Source organism: Ictalurus furcatus, chromosome 29 (genome assembly GCF_023375685.1).
Source record: "Ictalurus furcatus strain D&B chromosome 29, Billie_1.0, whole genome shotgun sequence".
Lineage (NCBI taxonomy): Eukaryota > Metazoa > Chordata > Actinopteri > Siluriformes > Ictaluridae > Ictalurus > Ictalurus furcatus.
The window spans coordinates 1,638,140-1,655,838 of NC_071283.1; the positions used below are offsets into that span (position 1 = coordinate 1,638,140).

The following is a 17,699-nucleotide window of genomic DNA, read 5'->3' on the forward strand; positions in this document are numbered from 1 at the left end:
CACAGATGTGCTGCTCGTTTTTCTCAAGGCCATCCGTGGGCCAACAATGGAATGTTTGAATGCTACAAAGATCAAAAGCTCTGGAGCTCTCCACTAGATCACCAAACCGGAATCCAGTTAAAGCTTCGTGTGTGTGTGTGTGTGTGTGTGTGTGTGTGTGTGTGTGTTTGTAAGAAGGCATGGGGGGGGGGGGGGGGGGTTTGGGGAAAGAGGGTGACACTTGAATGTTTGTGTGCTGAACACACACACACACACACACTCTCTCTCTCTCTCTCTCTCTCTCTCTCTCTCTCTCTCACACACACACACACACACACACACACTAAGAGAATCTGGCGCCCCTCATTCCCTCAGGCTCTCAGCCAAATGTGGTTTCGATAAAAACTTAATCAGACTCAGACACGGGTCCTAACGTTCTATCTATCTGTCTGTCTTCCGCTTTGTTTGTCTCATTGTCCATCTATCTACCCATCTATCCATCTATCTGCTTATCTATCGGCATGTCTATCTGTCTGTCTGTCTATCAGTTTGTCTGTGTGCCTGTCTATTTCTGACTGTCAAGCTACCTCTCTCTCACTCTCTCTCTCTCACTCTCTCTGTCTGTCTTCCTGTCTTCCTCTTTGTTTCTCATTGTCCATCTGTCTGTCTCAGTATCTATCTATCTATCTATCTATCTATCTATCTATCAATTGATGTGGGAGCTTCCCGTGACGTCACTCCTGCCCCGGTCTCAAGACTCCGCGCGCCTCCTCCGCGTGTACCGGAATCTGGAGTTGGGAGCTCGCGCGTGCGGGCGGCCGGACGTCGCTTCAGTCTGTGTCGGTGCCTGTTTTTGGGGCGCAGCGTGGTGCGCGCGCGCGCGCTGAGCGGAACGACGAGAGGAGAGGAAGAGCGCGAGGGAGAGAGCGGAGTTGGTGGAGATGTAGTCGGACCCGCACGCGGACGATTCTCGGAGAGATGCTCGCGCGCTCGGAATTCAACTGAACGGCGAGAAACTTTGAAGCGGCGGCGGCCGCCTGCGCGCGCAGTGAGTGCGCCTTAATAACTTAATAACTTAATAACAACGCTGATGATTATGACGATGGTGTGAGTAATAATAATAATAATAATAATAATAATAATAATAATAAAAGGCCTAATAATAAGAACAACAACTATTATTATTATTATTATTATTATTATTATTATTATTATTATTATTATTATTTTGCGTGTGCATTGTTCTGTAAACTGAGTTGCGTGTACATTACCGGAGCTCGGCGGTGAACGAGCGCCATCGCCCGCGAGTGTGAGCACGAGCTTCGGTAACCACCGGCACTCGCTCGCGCTGAGAAAACCGCGAGGTTCTGGTTGCCAGATCTGAAATTCTTTCACCCCCTACAAATCCCCCTCCTACCTCCACCCAAAAAACCCCATCCCGATACAAACGAATCAATAAAATTAATATGAAGGATTTTTTTTTTTTTTATCTCTAGAGTTCCAAATGCAATAATAACTCCAACAAGGTGAGATCTCACCAACATGGCAACCCTGTTTGACGGTTCTCCCACTGTAACCTGTATTTAAACTTCATAATCCCCCCATGGTTTTCTTTTCTTTACTCTGGTGACATTTTTATTTTTTATTTAAAAAAAAAAAGCGCGTTCATTTCAGTCCAGGACCGAAACAAAGAAATCCTTAAATGCACTTTATAGAGTTTTAAATGCATTTCCAACCTTACTTATTATTTTTTTAGTGGTAACTATTTTTTTTTTCTTGTTTAATCTTCGTGCCGGAGGGAAGTAGAGCCGGTCTTTGGAGTCTGCTGTGGCGCGGAGGGATACAAAGAAAAAAGCGCATACTAGTGTGCTGGATAGTATGTCAGCCGTTAGGTGGCGTACTATTTTTTTGTGTAGAGAAGAGCGGAGTAGTATGTGTATGTGTGTGTGTGTGTGAGAGAGAGAGAGAGCGAGAGAGAGAGAGAGAGAGAGAGAGCGCATTAGTGCGAACAGAGTGAGAGGAGAAGAAGGGCTTCTCGCTGCCATGTACATGTACAAACTGGGAACTTATAAACTCCATGAAAAACCACCAAACCACGGACGTTAGAGTCGGATCAGGTAAGAAAGACCGAGAATGAAAACTGAGAGCTTTTCCAGATGTTCAGAACTTCAGTGCGTAAAAGTTTTTGCCCCGTCGGATTTGAACCTACTGCTTAGTTGGCACTGGGTGAAACTTGAGCATGAAGATTAAAAAAAAAAAAGAGAGATAGAGAGAGAGAGAGAGAGAGAGAGAGAGTGGCAGGAATGTTTATAAATATGTGATGTTTTGCGTTGCTGGTTGAAGGTATAAATGTTTAGGTAAGTTCCTGCGGGCTTTGTTTGAACACGCATCCATGCATCTGGCTGCGGGACTTGAATGGGGAAGGCGCATGGAAGAGAGAGAGAGAGAGAAAGAAAGAGAGAGAGGGGGATGGGATGCTGGGCTTTACAATTTAACAACTCGCTTTTGTTGGACGGGGTTTTATTGTTGCACAAATCAAAGACCGAAAAAAGTGCTTCAAAGAGTTAGTGCATATTTGTTGCAAGTCGGAATAAGTTTGAATAAAGGTGCAAAAAGTGTAAAGTCTCGACATGGTAACTTAGATTTTTTTTTTGTTGGGGGGTTGTGTTGGTGTCCTCTCTTTATTCTTTCATTCAGTCTAAATCAGTGTCAGAGTTATACTCAGAGTGAGGTCCCCCAGGGGTCTGGTGTGTGATCCATTTATTTTTATTTGTAAGACTATAAATAAAGTCAGTGTGTTCTGTGAGTGCGATAGTTCAGGAATAAAAAGCTCCCTGGCTGTAATGAATCTCCACGACATGTTTGTACACGTTTAAATAACGAGACTAATATTGTGGGGGGAAAGTGGATTACGTTTAAACATCTGTGCCTAGAGGGTGTGTGTAATTTATTTTATAAAGCCATTCCTGACGGTGACAATTTTCAGAAGCCCTGGTCTAATCCCCTGGCACATCTGAATTCATTACTGCCTTATGAAATAACGCGTAATATCCACCGCCGTCTGCTTCTTTCGCACACGTCGGCGTTTCGATGCGCCGTGCTTGGCTCTGAAGTCATAATCCCATCCGTGGAGGCGAGTTGACTTGCTTTGTAGAACTTCCGTATCTGTAGGGAATGTTCCATGCGTTCCAGGCTAAACAGCGCCGAAAAGATTAGGACTCTCATAACAACCAGTGGAATGTGTGTATTTGTGTGTGTGTGTGTATATATCCAGGACAAACCGCTTCCATCCTCCCTGGGAGCGCCGCCGTTAGAGCGTTAGTCATTCGCGACCGGGTTCCCGTCGCGGCGCCTGTTGAGACTAGCGAGACTGGAAATAAGAGATAGGGAGGAACGAACGTTCAGCCTGATGTGGATCGTGTCTGCTGCGCTAGGCTCGATTTAGCAATTTAGATTCGTTTCATTTCAGAGAACGTGAAGCACGCGGGTATCTGATCGCGCAGTGATTCCTTGAAGCTGATTTTAATCGATGCTGAGATGAGATCGATGGTCTTAGGACAAATAACGTGACATGCTCGTGTTACTGGAAACAAAGACGGATGACAACAAAGTCCTGGCAGTGGCAGAACCCTAACCTTAGGAGGACCTCATAGGCGGACGCCAAAATCCGAGAACACACAAAAGACATAAAAAGTACCTTTATTAAATCAAACGCACTTGTACGTGTTGGATATTTGCGTTTACGCGAGCCTCTTTGCCGCACAAGATGATTTCCCGATCACGCCGATCGATGACATAAGCAGAACGTAAGAAAGTCGTTTTCTTTCATTGCTGTAGTTAGAGGATCTGACGTGGACCGCGTGCTATCACGCAGCCCGTTGTAAAAGTTTATTCGGATCATCCTGTGTAGTGTGACGTGCAGGAATCTTAAAAGGCAGCTGAAATCGCTGTGGAAAACTGGGTTAATACGTTAAAAACTCACTGTCGGTTGAATTTATTTATTCACTTTCCTAACTGGAACTGCGTTTGATTTTCCGTTGAGTATATAGCATGCGGTCTGGGCCGCATACCCATGAGGTCGATTAACTTTATTGCTCCAATAACTAGCCAAAATATTATTGTACACATTGCCATAAAGAACTTAATATTTGAATGGCTGGATTTATTGATGTTGGTCTTTTTTCCTTTTAAAAAGCAAAAAAATTGTACTGAAAGGGTTTGTGGGATTTTACAGTTGAAGGCATCCCTGGCTGCAAAACGCTTGCGAAGCCCTGATATAGATTTTCTTGCCTGTTTCAATCAATGGTTCTCAATCTGGCATCTCGGGACCCTGAGGATCTGTAAAGCATAGCCAGGTGGTTTGTGGTGGAAAGTATGATTGAAGATGTTATTCTACATATCATTTTAATTCATTAGTGATTGTTACAGTTCTAACAGCCTTTTACACCTTCTTTTATTTACTTTTTTTTTTTTTTTAAACATTTTCTCTTCTCTTTTCTGTAGGTGGTTTGGTGAAGAGTGCTCTGCAAACATGCAGAACAAGGTGACTTCACTGCTGGCTCTGTTGCTGCTGCTCCTTTGTGGCGGCGCCCAAAACCAAGGGCTGGATGCAAAGTCTGTTCCACACTTCACCCATCCTATGTACAATGCCACCATATTCGAAAACTCTGCTGCTAAAACGTATTTGGAAGGCCCTGTCAAAATGGGCATCTACAACACAGACCCTTCGTGGGAAATACGGTACAAAATCGTGTCAGGTGACAACGAGAACCTTTTCAAAGCTGAGGAGTACCAATTGGGAGACTTTACCTATTTGCGAATACGGACCAAAGGAGGCAGCAGTGCCATTCTTAACCGCGAGGTCCAAGAGCACTATTTGCTCACGATCAAAGCTGTGGAAAGGAACTCGAACGCAGAGGCACGAGCCCGAGTCGTGGTTCAGGTACTGGATACCAATGACCTCCGGCCTCTGTTCTCTCCCACCTCTTACACCGTGTCCTTGCCGGAGAACACAGCGATCCGCACTAGCATCGCCAAAGTCACGGCGACGGACGCGGACATCGGTACGAACGGAGAGTACTACTACAGCTTCAGAGAGTGGACGGACATGTTCGCTGTTCATCCCACAAGTGGGGTGGTCACTCTAACAGGAAAGCTAGATTATGCGGAGACAAAGCAGTACGAATTGGAGATATTAGCGGTAGATCGTGGGATGAAGTTGTATGGGAGCAGCGGGTTTAGCAGTATGGCTAAACTCACGGTACGTGTCGAGCAGGCTAACGAGAATGCTCCTGTCATCACCGCTGTTACCCTAGCACCTTCCGACACGGACAAGGACCCGACTTACGCCGTAGTGACCGTCGAAGACGATGACCAAGGAGCCAATGGCGAAATAGCATCTCTCAGCGTGGTAGCAGGAGACCCTTTACAGCAGTTCCGAGCGATGAGAACCAGTCCTGGCAGTAAGGAATACAAAATTAAAGCGGTGAAGGAAGTCGACTGGGATAGTCAGCCGTATGGCTACAACCTCACTTTGCAAGCTAAGGATAAAGGAAGCCCACCCCAGTTTTCCTCGGCGAAAGTCATCCACATCACTTCCCCACAGTTTAAAGTAGGGCCCCCTAAATTTGAGCAATCTGTTTACAGGGCCAATATAAGTGAATTTGCTCCACTGCACACTCCTGTTGTAATGGTAGCAGCTGTGCCAAAATATCCCCAGTTGAAGTATGCTTTCAAACATAAATTGGACAAAATTCCCTTTGCAATCAATTCAGACACTGGCTTAATTACAACAGCTGGACCCATCCATGCTGACTCTTTGCCACACTATGAATTAGAGGTAATTATTAGTGACAGAAAAGCAGCCACCAAAGTTATTATCGACGTGATTGACGTGAACAATAACGCCCCGGAGTTTCAGCAGTCATCTTACAAGGCCAGTGTTGATGAAAACATGCCCGTAGGCACCAGTGTTCTAACAGTGAAAGCCACAGATTTAGACAGTGGAGAGAATGGCTATGTCACATACGGTATTGCTAATATAAATCCCCAGCCTTTTGTTATTGACTACTTCACTGGTGTTATCAGTACCTCAGAACAACTCGATTATGAGCTGATGCCAAGGATTTATAATTTACGGGTACGCGCATCAGATTGGGGTGAACCCTTCCGACATGAGGTGGAGACGCAAGTCACGATCAGCCTGAGCAATTTGAATGACAACAAGCCTCTGTTTGAGAACGTGGATTGCCACGTAACCGTGCCCAGAGACCACGGCACCGGAGAACAAATCACGACCGTATCCGCCATCGATGCCGATGAGCTTCAGCTGGTCAGGTACATGATCAGAGCTGGGAACGACCTGGATCGTTTCGAGTTGAACACCAACTCGGGGGTGTTGTCGCTAAAGCAGTCCCTGAGCGAGGGTGAGGCAGCGCAGACGTCCTTGTACAGCTTGCAGATTGTAGCCAGTGACGGAGAACACGAAACCCCGGCGATGTTCTTGAACATAACCGTCGTCACGCCGCGCAAACCGGTTCAAGTCAAGTGTGTCGACACCGGTGTAGCCACCATGTTGGCGGAAAAGTTGCTGCAAGGCAGTAAAATCCACAGCCAAGTCGAACCAGATGATCATTTTTTAGACCTTCATGCGGTCAATCGCTTTACACCTCAGTTTGCAGAATCGTTCCCGAGCGTCGTCGAGGTCAAGGAGGATCTGCCTGTCGGGGCTCGGATCGTCCACTTGAGCGCTTCCGACTCTGACAGCGGTTTCAACGGGAAGCTGGTTTACGTCATATCTGGAGGTGACACAGAAAGTCGGTTTGTAGTCGACATGACTGATGGTTGGCTTAAAGTGTACGCGCCGCTTGACAGAGAGACATCCGATCATTACACGCTAAACGTTACTGTCTACGACCTGGGAATACCTCAGAAGTCTTCGTCTCGCCTGCTTGACGTCAAGGTTACAGATGCTAACGATAACAGCCCACGGTTTCTACAAGACTCGTATTCGGTGGAAATAACTGAGAACACGGCTGTAGGGACTGAAATCGTTCAGGTCGAAGCCAAAGACAGAGACCTGGGAGATAACGGTGTTGTCAGGTATTCTATACTGGCAGACACGGATCAGTTTGCTATCGACGAGGAGACTGGACTGGTTAGGGTCAAAAAGCCGTTAGATCGCGAGGTTCAGCCTGAGTTTGTGCTCCGGATAGCAGCCCGTGACCAGGCAGCTGCTGAACCTCAACTGGTATCGACCGTGTCGCTTAAGATCACGCTTGAAGATGTGAATGACAATCCTCCAAAGTTTATACCTCCCAATTATCGGGTAAAAGTGCGCGAGGATCTGCCCATCGGTACCGTCATTATGTGGTTGGAAGCCCACGATCCCGACGTAGGAACTTCAAGCCAGGTACGCTACAGCCTCGTCGACAGCGGTGATGGGAAATTTGAAGTGGACAAACTCAGCGGCGCGATTCGAATCGTCCAGAATCTGGATTACGAGAAAAGACAAGTTTACAATCTTGTAGCGAGGGCCAAGGACAAAGGCAAACCCATTTCGTTATCCTCGACCTGTCACGTCGAGGTGGAGGTGGTGGACGTGAACGAGAATTTGCATCGACCGTGGTTCCCGTCGTTCGTGGATAAGGGATTTATCAAAGAGGACGTGCCAATCGGAACGTCGGTCATGAAGGTAGCGGCTCAGGACGAGGACAAAGGAAGAGACGGCGAGATTCGCTACTCTATTCGGGATGGATCTGGACTGGGGATCTTTGCCATCGATGAAGAAACCGGTGAGTTGTTTTGCTTCGTCCTTGTGGCTGAGATATGGACGTGAAATGTTTGTGAGCGGTTTGTTATTCATAAATATTTCATTACGCAGATTGCTTTTACACGAATCTGACCAGCGATGTAGGCAGACGTTCGTACTGCAAAGCAAGAGCAGGGTTTCGTTTCAGAAATGCGGCGAATATGCACCGAATAGTGCTGGATGTTGGGACTGTGTGTTGAGATGCAATTTTTTGGTTTTCTAGCATAAGGGGGAAGAATCGATGGCAGGAACAGATGGAGCAGCTGTCTTTCAGACCTGTCGTAAACATTCCAAACTAGTTACTGAGCACTTCCCCCACATCGCTGCCAATCCACCTCCCACCAACATTCTCAACTTCATGCACTGTTCCTTCTTTTCTTATTTTCCTTCTGTATTCTAAACAGCTTTAATCTGGTTTGGGTATCTGAGCCAATGGCTTATTTAAGAGCACTGGTCTACCCCATTAATATTCAATAAAGCAAGCCATTGCTGTTTGAACTGGACCGAATTTTCTGTTGCAAAACTCAAAACCTGACCTCATTAACGCCGCACAAAGGACGTATTTATACCTCACTCAGCTGGTCAACTGTGAGCACTCGTGCCAAAAAAAAAAAAAGCTTAAAAATAAGCTGTCTGGAATTTTAACGGTTGCTTGGCACACCACATCTATGTAGTGCTTCACTCGTATTTTTTTAATATGCAAGAAAATTCTCATTTATACCTTTAATGTGCGCTTCTGCCTTCTTTTTTTTTTTAATCCTTTCTGAAAATGTGTTCTGCGGCATACATAATTAATCTACAAATGGGTCTGTGAAATGATCATAAATAAAACATTAGGGGGTTTTTTTTAATTTTTTTTTACATGTACTGTGCAGTGTCCTTTTGAAAAGTTCTTCTGTAAAACTCTGTAAAATGTATTAAGCGTTCGTTTAGAGGAAGGTGGTGCAGGGCACTTCATTAAGGAGGGTAAATTAGACGTGGCTGTTAGGGATCCCTGTAGGGAAATCTCACTTTCGGCAGTGGTAAATTTAGCATGACAGGATGCGCTGGTGCTTCTTGCCCTACAGGATCTGCAAGTCATTATGTGCGCCCAGTAGCATGGAGTTTTAGAGTGGTTTTGCCTCATTCAGTCAGAGGTTACTGATCGTTTGTTTTGTTTCAGACGCCAAGACATTGGGACGGATAAAGAAAATCGTCAAAAATGCTGGAGCTAATGTAGTTCCCATTGTTGTGAAGCTCACAGATAACTATGATTGGCTAGTGTTGCTGGGATTGACAGGTGAGAGAGAATAACGCCCCTCCTACTCAGAGACCATGGCCAATTTTTGCGATCTCCTGACTATAAGGCAACTCTTTTTTTTTTTTGTACTCCTAGTTTAAAGTCAAATATTGTTTAGCTTGACTTGACCCACCCCCACCGCACCCCCTCATCCATTAAATGCTAAGTGGTGCGAAATAATTGCTTGGATTTAGCAGGCCGCCCACTGACAGATCCCAGCTTGATATATTTAGCCGGGCCGTGACACCTGAGGAGCAGTCTCATTGGCACCGCCTTTTAACCCCGAAACGTTCCAGGTCACCACCTACCTGACCTGGTCTTCTTCCCCGCATGACCTGAGTAATCTATACGTGCCAGCAGGGATGGGATTGTCTTGCACTAAGGGCCCATTGTTAGGAATCACGACTAGGGCTGGTGGCAAAGTAAATCTGCAGCTCCTCATGGGCTCGCAGATTAGACGTGGGGGAGAAAGAACAGAAAAGAAGCTACGACAAATGCGCATCGAGATGATATCAGTCTGAGCTGCTTGCGCTTTGGGATTTTGATTTGATCATGCGTGGAGATAATGAATTCATGAAGTAAATTATTCAGGAGATGTTGCATGCTTAGATGAAGCATGAAAGCCATTCACTTCCATGCTTACTTAACATTTATGGAAGGAGTCTCCAGTGTCAGCCCTTTGGAACAGTCAGATTACTGAAGCTGTAGCTTTAGAAATGCTTGGTGATTACTGTGGGATACGAGGAACACTTCAGGACATGCTGTTTCGGGGAAATGATCCACTTCGGGGTGGTAAGTGTAACGCGTCATACCACCCTATCGTTGATTATTTTACTAAAACAGCATGACACACGAGTGTTTTATTCCTTACAGCTGGAGTCATGAGTCATTTGACATTCAGCACAATGCTGTTTGGTTAATGTACGCTCTAATTCTGATGGAATCAGACCATTAGTTGCTTAAAATGAAAGCAGTCATTAAAACAGAGCAGACTGGGCCACTTTTTTTTTTCTTTTTTTTTTTTTCAGCAAAATGGCATGATTTCCTCTGGTCTTGGTTAAACGTACAGCACTTTTTGGGCTCTGTGGCTTTTCCGCCTCCTCGCTTTATTTGCATGCTTGCTTCACCCGTCAAAGGGTGGGGGAATAAATGGGGGGGTAGGGTGGGGTGGGGTGGTCAGTGCCGAAAAGGTATTTGCTTGGAAGGTACGAACCACACGGTTTCCTATTTTCCTCTCTAGCCTAGCGTCTCGTTAATTCTAGCTTCACATCTGTGACTCTTTTCTGCTTTCTTCCCTCAGGGACGTGTGGCTTTTATTTATATTTAGTCTGGCCGTGTATGTATTTTAGAATTAAAAAAGAAAGAAAGAAAAACCTCGCCGTCTTCCAAACCACGTAGGAGCTCGGGAACGTTTTTTTTTTTCTTCTTCTTCTTCTTCTTCTTCCGAGGTTTCCTGCGTCAGGAAGAGCTTGATATTTTGTCCCAGTAGACCTGAGATAACTTTAGCCAGGCTACGAAACCCAAAATTGTTACTCCCGGATTGTGTCTGGCTCGTTTTATTTTTATTTTCGTCCTTCCAAATGCCGCTGGCTGGAGGCGTTTTTGCTGAGTTCCTGAGTGTGCTCGCGAGTCACCAGCAGTGATGTTTACCGTCGCCAGATTGCACAAACATGTCGAGCCTCAGTGAGACCTCGCCATGTGAACTGGGCTAATTTCAGCCCTGCTCAATGCATATGTGTGTGTGTGTGTGTGTGTGTGTGTGTGTGTGTGTGTGTGAATGCGAATTGATTTTGTGTGCATGTCACTTCCTGAGTTAGTGAGTTAATAGAGGCCGCACACACTCGCACAGGATTGAGGTTTTGCCACAAACCCGATTGATGTTGCCAGAGAAGTGCAATTAATCTGGTGCTTTTTTTGGTTTTTTTAAACCGCTGAATGTCCTTGTGGCAAAAGAACAAGCCAAGGCTCCAAGGCACATGTCGCAAATCACAGCAGATTCAGAGAGACTTGGTTTACAAAAGCCCAGTGGCGAAACCGCACTGCCGTGTCTGGAATCTGCAATATAAACTGTGCTGAAGCAAATCTGCAATTCAAACTCAGCTAGGGCGAAGCAAACCTGAGCGCCATGTGCCTCCTTGCTGTTCACACCGAAGGGCTACGACGTCAGATCTGATCAGTCTCACCTGTATCGCCTATATATATCTCACGTCCCTGTTCGCTCCGAGTGCCATTCGCCGGCCACCTGTTCTTTATCATGCTAATCATGCAAACTAGCCAATTCTCCCCGTTTTTTCCCCGCTTCATTTGCATACCTTGTAACATCGTTCGGCTCAGAGGGATTCCGATGGAATTAGATTTTTCTGAGTAAATAATGAAGCAGCGCGTCTGTTGTTTAGAGAAAAAAGGAAAAAGAACGTTACACGTCCACCGCGGTGCTTGATATCCCTGCTGAAAAGAAAAAAACCCCAAACAATAGAAACCGTCACAGAAATTGTAACCGTTTCCACTATAAATACCATTACAAACCATCAGCTAACCATTAAAACCATTACAATGAGCATTATTGGTCCTTTATGGTATCCACTGGACTTAACATGGCACCAATAGAAGGCAACAAATTACCAGTAGGGACCCGCAGGGACCATTACAGTTTCCATTATAGTGTTTAATTTAGTTATGTGAAAGAGTTCGTTTTCGTTTCATCTTTGAATGATAGATAAGATAATAATCCTTTTTTTTTTTTTTGCTAATATGTATGCGTTTAGATTTTTAAGATATCCCAGGGTGGTGTCCTCCATTTTCTGTTCAATATGTGTATATACGTGCATTTGATTAATTATCTCATGAGAAATATCTTTTATGCCTCACTTTGACGATCCTAACAAAGGCCATTAAAATCACGGGGACGGTGCCGTGCTCTGGACTTTGGATTTAACGTTCGCATATTAATATTTAAATTTGTTGTTTGGGAATCCGGAGCTATTTGCTTTGACGTATTCATTATTAGTCACCCGTAGAGTGTGTTAGGATGTCTGTTAAAACGAGTGCTGAAAGAACAGATATACGCGGGATACGCAAATACGTGTATCCTGAATATACGTGTCTGGACGGTCCGCAGGAAAACGGCTTATAATCGTTAATACGTTCCGAACTTTTATACAAATCGCCTCCAAATCTCCAAATTCGTTGTTTTTGTGTAAAATCCATATTCATGTCTAAAATCCCACCACCAGGGCTCTAATTGTAGTTCTGCTTGCTCGTATTGTGGTGTCGGAGGTATGAGGTTACCCGCTGTGTTCCATAATGAGAGAAAACATTCAACACCTGGCAACTCTTCGTTTAAAAGCGCAATTATGCAAAAAGGTCAATTTTCTCAATTCATTACTGCTGTATTAACGGCAAAAACAAAAGGCGACCCTCGGAACCGGAGGTCGTGCCGTTTCTCGGTCTATTAAATGTGTTTTTCTGTTTTGTGTGACCCCCCGCCTGGCCCTCTGCGCCTGACGAAAGCGTGCGGACCTGATAATGGGTCTGATTTGTGTTTGTCCGAGAGTCTTCGGGTCGTTGTTTTGCTCTCTTCCATGCCGTGTAATGAAGTAAGTAGAAGGGTTAGGGAGCAAATAAAAGCCTCCTCAAGGGGACTTTTTGAAAAGAGAACGAGCAAAACGGCACGTGGTCAGGCCGAGTCGTTAATCGAGTCTCTTCTGCTTTCTGTTTGTGGGTTTGAACACGGCCTGCCCTTTTGCAGAGCGAGTAATGTATGCACTGCCCTTTCTCTGGCTCTGTGAAGGGGCCACCGATAGCTGGGCATGTTGCGACAAAGCACTATCGTGTGGGGTTTTTTTTGTTTTTTTGTCATTCGTGTGGGGAAGAAAAATATAAACGGTGATCCTCTCCGTCGTGTCGTTGCGGTGGAGATTGAAAAGTTGCCGGTGATGCCAGATAACAGAAATATGCGCCTGCTGCTTTTCCTTTTCATGTTCGTACGGCTTGGGAAAGAAGAAGGGAAGAGGGATCATGGGAAAGAAGATGGGGAAGAGAGAGAGAATGAGTAGAGAGTAGAAGAAAGGGTGAAGAGAGGTAAAGGAGTGAGAGAGGTGAAGGACGTGTCTAAGCAACATATCTAGATTTACCTCTCTTTCATTCTTGTCTCGTTTTTCTCTCTCGCGCTGGTCCTCGAGCGTCCCCCGTCGTCCCCCCGCACCCCGGAGGGTCACATGACCTCGACTCCACATAGTCTGTGCTTTGGCCACGTTGCCGAGGCGACGGTCCTCAGGAATGCGAAGGGAGCCGGAGATGATTGCAGGGTGCTAACGTTGGGAGTGCTTATTTTAGTCCCCGCGTAGGTGCTTCGCTCAGGTTATGCTAACGAGCCTTAACGAGGGCTAATTGATTTACTTTGTGAGCCCAAAAAAAAAAAAAAAAAAAGGAGAAAGAAACGAAAAAAGAAAAAAGGGCAAACTTTTTCCAGAAAAGTTAAGGGTTTAGTCGTGCCCGAAAAGAATCCCGGTGAGTTTAGATGCCGTTTTATTATCCAAGCATATTTTTTTTACTAATAGGACCCACACTAGCTCTTAAACTGATACCCACAATCCCTCTGTACTCTTTAGGCCACGGATCAGTGCTTGGCAATGAAAATTCCTATTATGGCAGATGGCATCCTGCCGCCTGGGCTTATTCGCCCCTTTGATGTCACGCTCTCCAGATCGTAACGAGAATCGAACGTGAAGGGAGTGATGGCAGAAATAAACATGGCAAGCGCCCCAAACAGAAGAAAAACTGTGATTCATCTCTTCACAAAGTGTATGTGACTCCACGTCAGCCTTAACAAGCACGCCAGCGTCGCGTGATCGGGGGACCGATCGAATCAAATCGGGGCTATCGCCTTAACGCCAAATCAATCAGAAATGAAGAAAAATGCTTCGGGAACTTTTCATTACTGTCTGATTCTGGTGCACCTTGATGGTTAGCGTTGAAGCCCGTCTTGCGTGTAAGTCTTGGCATGTTCAGAATGTTCTTCCCTATTTAGCCGGGACTTAATTTGGCTTGTCACGGCCAGTCACAACACTGCCGGGTGAGATTCGGTGCAGCTGGCTTGCAAACGACGACTAAGTGCACAGTCTCTCCGTTTGTAGTAATGCCGTATAAAGACGTAATTAGGAGCAGAGTCAACAGTTCCACATCTGGCTTTTGAACCGAGCGGCTTTCCTATTCCCCTTGTTTTATTGGCAAGCCACCTTTCCACCCCTGCCACGATTTAAAAACGCCTTTGATCCCTTCCTCACAGAAATACTCCAAGGAGTGTCGGCTTATAAATAGAAAAGAGAGAGAGAGGAGAAGAAAAAAAAAAGCAGTGGGGCTTTCAAAATGTCAACTCGGCGCCCCTTTGAAAAACGTTCTCTCGCTCTACCATCTTATCACCCTTACCACGAGAACGGAGGACGAAGCACTTTAGTACGAACTATCACACTGATACTGGCGGTAATACCTAGCAGCGAGGGCTGAGCGTCACCGGGCAGCTATTTCATGCTTCATAAAAATGTTGTGCTAGCAGAACACAAGCGGTTGTTATCAGAGGACAGGATCCAGAACTTGGATTGGATTCTAGCACTTAAATAGTGGTGTCGATACTGAAAAGGTCTGGCCCTCGTTAGCAAGGCCGCTGCAATAACATTAACTGAGCTTGGACAATGAGCTCTGTCTGGGCATGTCCCAATAGGACCTCTCGACTGGAAGTAACAGGCTAGAGTCGGCAGAAGAAACAGCAGGGGGGGATAAAGAAGACCGTGTCCCACCAGGCATGTTCTAATTGCATCACTCCCCTTCATTCATTGAGGAACTTCCTCCTTCTACACCCACACTTGTTTCTTTCCCCTGCGCTTCAGGTCGACCTCCTTTCATCTTTTCTTCTTGTTTAGCTTTAATAAGTCTCCCAAATCCCCAAGTCTTTGTCGGTATTTTCTTTCCAAGCTTCCTCTACGAGTGCTCGGTTTATAGCCTACGCTAATGCTTGTTGGTTTGCTAAAGCCGTTTTGTTGCTTAATGGAAGTTGAAGGTTATTTTTTTTTTGCCTCCCTCCCCAACCGCCTCTTTTGAGATGATGAGATTAACCAGATATGTAGAGCGAGACACGTTGCTCTGCTTTGTTAAGCCAGTGAAATTATTCCGTTCCTCCAAACCTCGCACCACCCCGCCCCCCCCCCCCCCGGTCAATTTCCCATGTGGCCAGCTGTTGCTGAAACTGCTAGCACTTAGCGGCCACGGCTGTGTACAGGAGGCACAGCCAAGCGTGAAGCGGAAATAGGGGTGGTCGACTCGACTCCAGAGGTTTGCTGCCTTATAATCGCTTGCTCAGGATGTTCAGGAAGATAAGATTGTGCGAAGCGCATATTTGTTAAAGTCATCAGCTTCTGGAGTTGATAAACATTTCCTCAATCCACACTCGAGAGCTGATAACCTTGGCAGTGCCACGTGGGAGGTTTGGGTTTTGTTTTTTTCCCCCCATGTCTGGTTGAAGAAACATCCCTGTGCTACACGAGCGTTCGTCCTAATAACGGTTTTCTGTCAATTCTTGTTGTATTTGCATGCAAGACACATCTATTTTTCCCTCTGATAAGTCACGCTGCTGACAGTCGCCGTATTTTTCCAAGCGTTCCGAGGGATTTTATATGGGTATAAAGCAAAATCAGTGGCAGTGCAATCTCGGAGGCCTGTGCAGATACTCCAGAAAAAGTCTTTCCTGGCTGAGTCAAACACCGCTAAATGTTTTACACCATTAATCATGAAACGAGAAGGCATACCTTTTTATAGATGGCGCAAAACTCTGGGAATGGAAGCAGGGATATGATTTAAGTTTAAGTGATAGAGGGAGACTGCGGCAAGATGAAGCTTGGCTTGGGTTACCCTTCATGATCTCCCTGCACAGGCAGAGGAATTTGAGCTATTCCTGTGGTGTAGGGAATGACTGAGGTGCACAGAGAGAAGGAGAAATGATGGGAAAGTCTGTTGCAACCCTCGTGACCCCGAGGCCTGAGAACCTTCCGGAATGCAGGAAAGATGAGCTGGGAATTAACCGAGCGAGTTCAAAGCCAAAGGGTCCGACTTCTAACATGCAAGCGCACGTAATCCGCATTAACTTCACATCTGTGGTACTTCTGAGCCATTGTCTGTCGAGTCTTTACTTTATCCCTCACTCGTATGAAAGTATAGTAACTGAAGGTACCATCGTCGGACTAGCTGACGTGGGGATGGATGACTTTGAGGAGCGGTTTTAACTGGAACTGGAGTTGTCTTGCAGGCTTAAAGTTATCGTTGCTTATTACACGTTGTACCCTGCCAGAAAAAGGGATGATATTGCTTGGGATTTCACTCGAACTCCTTACTATATGAAAATGAGAGCAAGAGGATAAACAGGATTCTGCATACCGTAATCCCCTTTTGACAACCCTGCTAATCTTTTTTGGCTTCCTAATTTAGCAAGAGTGCCAGCTTTTTTTTGTTGTTGTTGTGCATAGTCAATGTGATTCTCTGCAGCTGATGTTGGACTAGACGTTTCTACAGATTTTCGGCCCTTGCATCATATGGTAGATCTGAGCAGAAGTCTTCCGAAAGACCTCCCTTGTCCGCTTACTTTGCCTTCCTACATTCCTGTCCATCGTTTTCCTCAGCTGCTGAAGTTAGAACAGCCATTTGGAAGCTTTTGGTTGGTGTGTGAGTGTGTGTGTGTGTGTGTGTGCGCGTGTGTGTGTGTGTTTGCAGCCAGCTCGGCTTTTGTGAAAGTGCCACGAAGGCGCCAATCAGGGAACTAATTAAAGTGGACAGACTCCGCTTTATCTCGCACACACACATGAAAACTTACTGTCAAACTCTCTCTCTCTCGCACACACACACACACACACACACGCACTCGCGAGGTCGGCCGGGGTCGAAACCGGTGCGAGCGGCTTCTTTCATTGTTCAGTCAGAAGCTCAGGCGGCTGTGAAAAGTCGTTCCCCAGGGCGATAAAATGGACAGACAAAAGAGTGACATAGAGAGTGAAGACAGAGGAAATAAAAGAGAGAGAGAGAGAGAGAGAGAGAGAGAGAGAGATAGAGAGAGAGAGTGAGAGACCGGTCGGATTTCTCTGTCATCGTTTTCTGCACCCTGGGGGCAAATTTCACAACTTCCTCAACAGCTTTTTCTTTAAAGGAGTGTCTCAGAATGAACCTGGAAATTTTGTGCCAAGGGGGCAAAAAAATGTGTAAATGAAAGACGTAACGCTACGACCGTATCGATCCTGATGAGTGTTTTTCTTTTATAATGCGGTTCTGAATTCTTATTTCTTAGTCGCTGGTTTCACATCTGGAATTAGGGATTAAAATGTATATTCTAAATTCAGCAGGGGGTTCGAAAGAACGAAACAAAAAAGGAAAGAAAGAAATAAAGCAGTGCTTTCTCTAGAAATAGGGATTATCAGCGACAATTAAGCCCGAAAGCAGAAGAGCGGCCAAAGCCTCATCAGAACAATGAGCAGATTTAAGGAGATTAGGAGCAAACATCCGCCTTGTTTTCCGAGTCCCATATCACGAGCTACCTAGTTCATATCCTTGCACTTGTTTTATTTATAAAGATAACATAGCATGCCATAAATG

The 17,699-nt window shown here is 45.6% G+C and overlaps 1 protein-coding gene across 2 annotated transcripts in view; it reads left to right on the forward strand.

The window, feature by feature from the left end:
• The first annotated feature begins 733 nt into the window (after positions 1-733).
• The window catches only part of fat1a (FAT atypical cadherin 1a), a 77,995-nt gene continuing 61,029 nt past the window's right edge, over positions 734-17,699 (forward strand). Inside the window, exons 1-2 of one of the 2 annotated variants that reach the window (XM_053619546.1) lie at positions 734-1,027; positions 4,483-7,772. In XM_053619546.1, coding sequence (XP_053475521.1) covers positions 4,511-7,772 — 3,262 coding nt within the window. In that variant the 5' untranslated portion in view covers positions 734-1,027; positions 4,483-4,510. Of the gene's footprint in view, positions 1,028-1,781; positions 2,097-4,482; positions 7,773-17,699 lie in introns of those variants that run through there. The other variant, XM_053619545.1, reaches the window with a different exon arrangement.